Source organism: Phalaenopsis equestris, unplaced genomic scaffold (genome assembly GCF_001263595.1).
Source record: "Phalaenopsis equestris unplaced genomic scaffold, ASM126359v1 Scaffold000479, whole genome shotgun sequence".
In the NCBI taxonomy this organism is placed as follows: Eukaryota; Viridiplantae; Streptophyta; class Magnoliopsida; order Asparagales; family Orchidaceae; genus Phalaenopsis; species Phalaenopsis equestris.
This window is the reverse complement of record NW_018164920.1, coordinates 133233-143450: the sequence shown is the minus strand read 5'-3', so window position 1 is coordinate 143450 and position 10218 is coordinate 133233. Positions and strand designations below refer to the sequence as shown.

The window sequence follows — 10218 nt, the reverse complement described above, 5'->3', positions numbered from 1 at the left end:
GAGAAGGAGACGGATATCGGGTAGGGCGAGAGTGTGAGGTCAAAAAAATACCTCATATAGCGGATCACAGCCTCGTAAGCTTCTCGAGAGGTCGAGATAGAAATGGCGAGACGAGAAGGGCGAGGGCAAGGGGGAGAGACGGGAAGGACTGCACGTGAAAAATATCCTAAACGCGAGAAGCATACGCGGAACGGAGCTCCTGATCATATTACGCTCCCTTAAGGGAATCACGATAAGAGAACGGAGCTTTTTCAAAACGTCTCATGCGAACGTGGTTTTCAAACGGAAGGGCGGCGTTTTCAAAACGCCGTCGCTTCCAATAAGCGCTCTCAAACGGACCCTAAATCTATAATAGCCGTAGTTTTTTTAGCAGAAGTTTCTTCTATAGCAGCTTTATAACTGCTTCTTCAAACAGCTACAGCTGTCCCAAACAGACCTTCAATTAACAACTTTAATCACTTGCACAGGTTATTTAATTTTGAAAAATTCAACTTCATCAAATAATTCAAAAATAATGTTTTGGGCTTATAATTAAAACCTAAAAAGACATAGCTAGTGTCAGTTAAATAGGGCGGTGCAGCCATTAAATGGCGACAGATAGGAACATGTTGAAACTAAAAAGGTTTATGCAACTATATGAAATAAAAGGTGCAGAACAGAGCAAATACTTCCGTAACATCTCAAACCACAAAAAAATCAGTTGAAAACATAATAAAGAAAGAAGAAAACTGCTCAAACAGAGGAGATGGAGGTTTAGCTTGTGTGACTGATTATGTGTTAAGTGGGGAGGGCTGGTTTTAATATGGAAATTCACAAATCTAGTTATAATAAACATCAATGATGATGCCAGAGGTTGTAATAAACATCAACTAAAATAAATGTAGTATCTGCTCAATTGAGCTCTAATGGTGGGGCATATATAATAACTATGTAGTAGGTAAAATACCGTATTAGATAATTATAACAATTGAAAAAAAGGAGAAGGAACAAAGCAGTGTACAACTCATATCCCCAAACTTAAGGTAGTGCTGCAAAGTATGATAGCTCTGCAATTTGGCAAAACGTTGTGATGTTGCTATGTATTGATTTGTTCAAGACATGCACTTCCAACACATCAATTGTTTATGAACTTTATTTAGAGAAGGTTGAGCTCTATTTATTTTAATTTGCATTTCTATCTACTTTTCGCATGCACAGATAGTATAAAAAAAAATCGACTTTTTTTACTTTCAGATCCTTGCACAATTTTTAGGTTCTGTTGTCTTTACGAGCTATAATTAGTATGTGAAAGATTTGTGGAATCAATAGGAAGTATGTAGGACAAAGGATTTAGGTTTCCTTTGGAATACCTTGATGTGTAGTATGAATTTAAATAATGATTTGCATTTTTTTAAAATCAAGTAATGAGTAAGCATTAGGTTTACATGGTCTAGAATGTGTTTCCTAGATTAATGCTCCCCTTTTTATGCCATTTGTTTGTACAAATTCAATCAATCACAATGTAGTGATAACTTAGACATCTAATCATCACTTGATTATAAAAGTTAATCTTAATTAGATTTGAACTAGAATATTTGCTTTGTAATGATAACTTAGACATCTAATCATCACTTGATTATAAAAGTTGATCTTAATTAGATTTGAACGAGAATACTTGCTTGAGCCCGAGATATGATGAACACTCTTGACTACTGAAGTTCATCTTAATTGCTTTAGATATAGAATGATCTTTTATCTGATCTAAATAACTTTTTCATTATTTTTGACGTTACCATATAATGATCCTATTTGTCCTTTTGCTGAGGCTATCATATTTTTATTGATCCATGGATTGGCTAATCCTTACTGAAGCTAAAATGGATGTACTGTCCTAGATAGTGAATTGTACCTATATGAAAAGGATTGATATCAATAGAATTACACTTGTTCTTACTCCATTGAAATTTCTTCATGAAGGCTAGTTGTCTCCTTTGAATCCATCAAAATTCGTCCCAAAATCATGTTTGACCTCTTGGGTACATGGAGAACCTCCTACCGTACTCACCCAATTGTTCACTCTAGTAGTACTCGCACCGTAATCCACTTGAGTCATATCCATTTGTCAATGGGTAGATTAACAAGAAGTGTCTGTTAGTTCTCTTCCTCTTTATTCCATTTCGTAGGTTGACTCTCATTTTATTCATCTAGTGTTGGTGTCATCAGCTTGGCAACAAGCTTTGCAAAAGTGGTCAGAGAATATGGAGTAGTTTCTTTCATTCCATCTAAATAAACATCTCTCCTTTCCTAATTTGAATGCCATTCCTAATTTTAATGTTGCAATTTTGCTATTTATCTCACCAATTTTTTCTTTAAAAATATATCCCTTCCAGATCAAACTTGCAAATTTTTTTCTGGGAGCCTCTATGATCAATTTACTTGATCATGCACTTTAGATGGCTATGGGAAATATGAGTTCCTTAGACAAGTAATAATTTAGATCGACATATTTATAATTGCACCTTTTTTAATTCTATTTTCATTATTAGTTTATCAACGCCGTGTAATAATTAGCTCCTCACTTGAATTCCTTATGAAAAATTACTATTGAGCATCTTTGAAGTTGCTTTTTCTTTTTTGAATAACTAAAACAATTTTAAGATTTTTGGAAAAAATTATCGTGAAAAATTCTGAACTTTATTAAAGTTGAGAAGTTTTCTTGGAATGATAGTTTTAAGTAGCTTCCCAGAAAATGTCTTTTAGATTTCAGTTTTCTTATATAATTAATTAATTAAGTATGCTCAGGATATAATTATATATTATTCATTATAATATCATTTCTGTCATTCAATCAACTCTTATTTGTACAACAGTGCTTTTCTACCAATAGGACTTTTGCAACACACTTGACAATATTGTTAATGCTCTTAAGCTCAATAGTGACTCTTTGCTTGAGACTGCCGAGCATGACAATACAACATAAGAGAGAATGCCAAAGCGAGTCTTTCCGTATCTTTATTACTAACTTTGTTGCTGGACTGTTACCGTTCATACTGTTAACTGAATTGAATTGTCTTTCTTTCTTGAAATTAATTTTAATGTTGATATTTTCATTATAATCATTTACTTCTGAAGAATAGTAAAAAAGCTGTCTCAGAAAAGGTTCAAGCTTGTGCTTGTTTGGTTGTCTTGTTATATTGCATGCTATGTTTTGATGATAATAGGCTTAGGAGAACCATTAATTACCGTTGATATCATAATTATCATCTAGCCAGTAAATACTCAAGTAATAAATAAACAAATAGGAAATGGAAAAAAAGTGAACAATATTGAATAGTTGGACAAAAATAAAGTTATTTGAGACCTGTGCTAGCCATTACTGCCTTCATCAAAAACCTTCCTTTTTTGGAAAGCGAACATGCTCTCATTGCAGTCAATGTTTTTATAATATCTACATATTCAACAGCCAGCGTGATTCTATAGAAAGTTTTTTATCCTCTTTCTTTTATAGAATTTATCATTTGCTCTTAACAAAATTTCAGCACTTTAAAGGCAACATTTGTCTTTTATTTCCTGTTTTTAATTGTTATTTAATATGCATTCTTGGAATTTGTTTTCAGGTTATTGACAAGGTTCAAGAAGAAACTAACAAGAGCCGCGCTGGTTAGACCCGCCTCATAAATCTCATTCAGTTTAACTAGAATTGCTATCTAAAAAAAAATCTATACCACAGAGCTTGCTACGCAACAGTACCCAAAGTTAAACTCTATTTACCGTCACTTTGACAAATTTTCTTAAAAGTTTAAGCAATTAGGCCCCCATAATTATTTTGAAGTTGGTTTTTATTTCAAGTTAAAATCATCATGTTTGTGTGCTTTTAAATACAGACAGGAAACCACCTGGGGTTGGAGGTCGGGGAAGGGGAAGAGGTAGAGAGGATGGCAGCAGTACACAAGCTAAAGGAATTGGAAGAAGTTCTAATGACAACAAAGTCTCAGCTAGCGGCCGCGGTAGGGGTGGACCTGGTGGTAGAGGTGGTGGCAGAGGTATGGCATTGCTCCCTCGCAATCTAAATCTTGTTCTATTGAGTTAAATTTATTTGTCACTTCTTACAAAAGAAATTTTATTATTCTGATAATCACTTAATAGAACTTAAAAAAAATTGAATTACTCCTTAAACATCATATATATATATATATATAAGATCTTTTTCCTTAAACCATTCTTACCATCTCATCAACTTCAACGCCGATTTAACATAAGAGAATGATTAATTATCAACTATGCTTAATTTGAATTATGGAATTCTTCAAAGTATTCAAATTGCTCAATATCCAATCATCAGTGTGTTATGCAAATATGAAATTTCATTCAAGCATAAAAAAAATTGTATCTATGCGAATTGGTTCAGGGCTGTCGGTCTGACTGTCACCCTCTTTTGGTAACATTTTGAGTAGCATAATTGTAATTGCAGTTAATTTATGATGATCTATGTGCTGAGATTATAAAAGAGATTACAAGTTATGCTTACGATGCATGATGCATCGATGCATCGATGCATCGGAATTACTTAGTTTTGAAAGTTTTGAAATTTTAGGGTGATATTTATATAATATTTGAAGAATTTAATGCCTATTGTATTTTTCAATAACTTGAGTTATATTAGTGCAATTGTTTACATTTCTTTTATTCATATTTTAAAAGCCTCAATTAAACTATTTAACGACAAACAAACAATACCAAATTCTTTTGGCTGTTTGTCAGAATGACTGATTCATGCGTTGGTTTTTTTCGCACACAATTTAATAGGTGGAGGGCGCGGACGCGGTGCATGAGAGGCCCAATGACAGAAAATGCTTATATTTATTTATCCAAGGTTCTCTCTCCGCAGCAGCTTTTGTCCATGTGAAGTTGTTTTATGTTAGGTGTGTTGCTTCTCTTGTTCTCTATGATATTTGCATAAAAAATATAGAAAAATTGGCATTTTGGTGAAAAAATGTTTATTAATTGAGGCATGGAAAGGTGTATGGATGGTAGCGGCCAGAAATAGAAGGTAACTTTTCGTTTTCCAACTGAAGCATTCTTGCTGCAAGTTGCTATTACTAAATTCTCTAAGATGCTTGACATTGTCTAAAATATGACAGCTCTTCACTTTTTTTTCTTTTTTGCTTTGGAAAACTTCAGTCAGAACTATATAATGAAGTTTATTTTATTGGAAATCCATGTAAACACGGCGGATTTTGATTAATTTTGGAGTAAATAGTGTGAAAATAGTTTCAGCTTTTGTTAAAAGGTGACAAGAAAATATCTTCTAAGTTGTTAATTGCTCTTAAAGAGATAGATGAAGCATACCAAATGATCTCTAAGCATGCAAAAATGATCTTCATCAACAGTTTCTTAAAGATAACAATTAATTGATGATTAATACTAGTAAAATTTATAACTATATTCTGAGCTACATGATCTCTGATAAAATGATATCTTATTTCATTGCACTTGATTTATGAATTTTGATCCAAGTTTTTTGTTAAATTTTTCATGCTAATATTGTTGCATATAATAAGGATATGTTTGAGACTAAGTTTATAGTTTTTTATTGTTGTCGAAGCCATTTTATTTGTGCGATATAACTACTTATATCGCAAATATGGCCTATATAGTGAGAAGGTCAATTAATTTCTACATTTAACCAAAATACTAGTATGATATCTATAAATGGCCATGTGCCTGAACGACTTTTTCAATCAACGCTGCAAATTGTATAGCCTACATAAAAAAAAACTCTAAAAATATATGCTTTCATTCGTATGATACCATAATCTTCTTTATCTTATATTTGGTATGCTGTTTAAGAATTTAAATATTTTTTAACTAATAATAAATTCAATTTTTAGGATCTATACAAAGTTTAATATATAATTATATGGGGACATGATATATATATATTATGCATCAGCACCAATGTTAGGATGAAACTGCAACCAACCAAGTTGATTAGATTGGGAATGAGTGATGGAGGCCAAAACTCCAGGGATGGAGACATAGGCTCTCGACAAATGGCGGAATGCCTAGTGTTATTTGGTTGGGCAACCTTGCCATGTAGGGAAGAATGCTAAGAGATGAGGACACAAATCATGGAAAAAAGTGATGAGTCAAATTGCTGAAGTCTTGAGGGTCGTCGCAGCACTAGTAGGAGCTCGAGCCTCCAAACAACAGAACCCACCTCATAAGGAGGCATTGATGTACAATGGCCGAAAGGTGAACCCTGACCCTAAGGCCGCCGATGATTCCCAATACCTGGACAATGGGGAATCCAAATAGGTTGAAAGGCAGCGAACATGACACACTGAAGCTTTCCGACGACTGAAGAATGCTTCCTCCCTCTAAATATCTAGGGCAGAGTCTCAAAAAAAATTCAAACTGCATGTTTTGGAAGCCTACATAGGACGATCATACCCCAACGACATATCACTGCATTTGAGTCGGTAGTGTGCTTGCTCAAATCTCAGATGCATTCAAGTGTCGGCTATTTCTCACTACCTTGAAGTCTTCACCCTTGAAGTGGTTCCATGGGCTCCCAGTCGGAAGTATTAGCCTTTTTGTTGAATTCAAGAGATATTTCTTGGCATAGTTCGCCAACACATAGAGATCCACCAAGAGCGTCCAGTCCTTGTGGCAACTCAAGCAAGGAGAACACGAGAGCCTCCGCGCCTTCGTTGCACGTTTCTAGTGGAAATGTTAGAGGTAAAGGACCTCAAAGAGGAGCACAAGCCACCCATCCGACGTAGTTTCGAGGAAGAGCAATCTCTGAAAGAACGAAGGAATTGACTGGTACTACTAACACAACGAACAGGCAAGAAATTGAGACCCTCGACCGATCCGCTACTGTGAGAGGCCATAGAAACACTACAAGAAACCATTCGGTGATCATGAGGGGCTTGCAAGCTACTCCTCTAATGGTATCAATGATGGAAATTACGGACATTGTCCAAGGCAAAGATTATTTCAAGGAGCATGCACCGATGAGAGCTGGAGGTTTTCTCCGAGATACGAGAAAATAATATAAGTATCACCAGGATCATGACCACAACACATAGGAATGTAAACACCTTTGGAATATTATTGAGGAGTTAATCAAGGCTGAAAGTTGAAGGAGTTAATGGATGCAAGACGCTCGGGCCAGAGACAAGGGAAGATGCTAGCACTAGAGGACCTACTTGGGCTTGCCCGAACAAATGTAGTTCATATCACCGAGATAATCCCTGTACTCTTTACGTAAAAAAATTTACGCTGGATTTACTTTCCACCCTGTTAGCAATGTCAAGTCCCCCACCTAATGCCCTGCTAAAAACACATATAAAATAAATGTGTGCCACTCTAATAGAAGATTATAAAACTTCCCAGGAAAGGAAAATGCTTGGGGAGTTGTTCGAAAGGATGAAAAAGTAAGGCAGGAGTTGGGAGAAAAGAAGATTGCCAACCGCGACACCAAGATCGATCAACTGAGCATTAAAAAAAAGACCACCAGCCGCCGCGCCAAGACAACTCGGGTGAGCATTAAAGAAGACGCCAACTGCGATGCCAAGATTGTCAGACTGAGCATTAAAAGAAGAATGCTAGCAGTGGCGTCGAGATCGTCCGGTTGAGCATTAAAAGGACTGTCAGCCGCAACGTTAAGATCGCTGGGCTGAGCATTAACTAAAGATTGCCATCCACAACGCCAAGATCATCAGGTTGAGCATTAAAAGAAGACTGCCAGCCACGACACCATGGTCTCTCATCCGAGCATTAAAGAAAGACCGCCATCCACAATGCCAAGATTTCCTGACAGAGCAATAAAAGATGACTGCAAGCCGCGACACCAAGATCACCTGGCCGAGCACTAACTAAAGGTGCCAAAATTGCCTGCCCGATGAAGCTGAATCCCACAGATGATAAACAGTGAACTTGGAATCCCCTAAGAAACATGAAGCAAAAAGACAAAAGTATGAATAAAAAAGTACAAAAGAGAACTGATCCGCCTCATCACGAAGAAAACAAATGCAATTTTATTGATTATGAAATTGTTACAAGCGTTAAAAAACAAATTACATATAAAGAGTTCTATTGAAAAGAAAAAAAAGGAGAGAGGAGTCTATGCTTTAGGAGGCCAATTGAAAGATCCCTACTCACTTTTAGCATCCTAATTATCCTCAAACAACTCAAAATAAGAAAATTGAGTCGCAAACTCTTGAAGGTCGAAATATTTGGCCCAACCGAACGAATGGATCAATCGCCGTCAGACTCTCGATACAATTTTGTTCATCAAGGAACTTCACCTGTATGGGGTGGGATGGAAACAACGAAAAGAACTCTTCATTAGTTCTCATGGTCGCCATTCTCTTTTTCAACTTACGGTTCTCTTTAGCCGTGAGTGAGAATAACTCTGAAACTGTTGAAAGCTCGTCTGCTGCTCTTGGTTGCATGCCCCCACATTTCTGCCTCCTTGGCCGGCTTGGCTGAGACCTTGGCTCGTTCAGCGGTTGTGACCCACTTAGTTTCAACAAACTCCAATGCTACCGATTGAAGATGAGAAGCCTCCCACACCTTCAAGTGATAACGATCGACCTTTTTAAGTAACTCTTGTCTCTCCAATTTCCATTGTGACTCGCAAACATCTGCGACTAAATATCCTCCAAGAGCGCATAAGACAAAGTTTCAGCAAAGGGAGAGCCAGAATATCACTTGATCGACCAGTTGATAGTGATGAAATGGTCGCCAGGAGAAGTTCAAATCTTTGGTCCGAAATTTTGATAAGGAAAACCCCTCATTCCCGAAATAGCGAAAGAAATGGGGGAGCAGATTCGATGACCAGTTATTTACTCCTGCGACGTTGGGTCTCAAAGGTCCCCCTCATAGGACTGGTCTCGAACTTGACCTCACCGGGAGTCACTGACCGGCTGACCTCATTCTCGGCAGGGAGATCAAGAAATGAGATCCTACGACAAGGGAAACCTGTACCTCCCCTCTTCTCTCTTATTGAGCCCCCCTTGACCTAACCTCTCCTGGAAAACCTGGACGATGCCTCAGCTCCTGGGACACCGGGAGGGTCTGCACAATGAAACAAGTATCAAAATTAATAGAAAACCTAAACTTGATAACAACAAAGATCACCTTATAGACAATTATCTTACGGAACACAACAAATGTGACAAAAATGTTAGGAAATAACTCCTCAACTGCCAGTCTACTTTTCTCATCCGCCGTCAGGAGCCGTCATGACGAGCTTCTCTCCTGCCACTGACACTCTCCACTAGTTCTCGTCCACCTTGGCCTCAGCCTTCACCCTCCTCTTGATCAACCGAGAGGCCGCTTCTTTCGATAGCTGGGCCTATACAACATTAGAGGCAACCCACAACTTTGTCATCATCTTACCAGACACTTTTGGGAATAAAACTTGCCCCACAGTCACTGGATCGGTATATTGGGGAACTGAAAGCAGTTGACCCTCGATGTCACCCCCTTGACCTGAGAAAGGTCTGCACCATTCCTCTTTTGAAAAGAGAAATCAGACGGGATCGACCTAATGCCCCAATGCTAAACGGAAGAGGCAATGAATAACACATACTTCCAGTCTCTAGCCCGGTCTTCCGGGCTGACAAATTGGAATCTCCACGTTGACCCAAACTGAGCATATCCACCTGATTCTACTCTGAACAAGAACATATGATTAAATGCATCTATGAACCGTAGAACACTTTTTTGCTAACAGAAGATGATATAAGTCATAATCATCGCCATAGAATTTGGTTTGACCAACACAGAAATGACCCCATAGCGGTTGAGAATCGACTGAAGTTCGTGACACAATGACAATCACAACCTGTATCAGAAGCGGTCTCGGTACATCGCCAATCATCGTCGTATCTATCGGCCGCCCTTTCATCTGGATGAGCCGCATGCAATCTTTTCAATAAAGGTGACATTAGATGATGGCAGAATGGAACGTTCAGGGGCGGCCACCTAACCGAAGGTACGAGGGGTCCTCTTCAGAGCTATATAGAAGACAAAGAATAAGTGACAACAAGCTAAAGTAAAAGATAAAAATCTAAAGATGAAAAGTCAGAAAGCATGCCCTAAAGATCCTTGATACCCGTTTATAGAAATTCTACGGAAGATGAAACACCGCTCATAAGAACGAAGGCAGGCACCTGGTCGAGCACAAATATCCAAATTACAATATCAATATATATATATATATAT

General features: G+C 37.5%; 1 protein-coding gene across 1 annotated transcript in view; it reads left to right on the top strand.

Annotated features, from left to right (window-relative positions):
* The window catches only part of LOC110028010 (probable U6 snRNA-associated Sm-like protein LSm4), a 33660-nt gene extending 28592 nt beyond the window's left edge, over positions 1 to 5068 (top strand). The window contains exons 5-7 of the mRNA XM_020729699.1: positions 3597 to 3639; positions 3864 to 4022; positions 4786 to 5068. Coding sequence (XP_020585358.1) covers positions 3597 to 3639; positions 3864 to 4022; positions 4786 to 4811 — 228 coding nt within the window. The 3' untranslated portion in view covers positions 4812 to 5068. The remainder of the gene's footprint in view (positions 1 to 3596; positions 3640 to 3863; positions 4023 to 4785) is intronic.
* The last annotated feature ends 5150 nt before the right edge of the window (positions 5069 to 10218 follow it).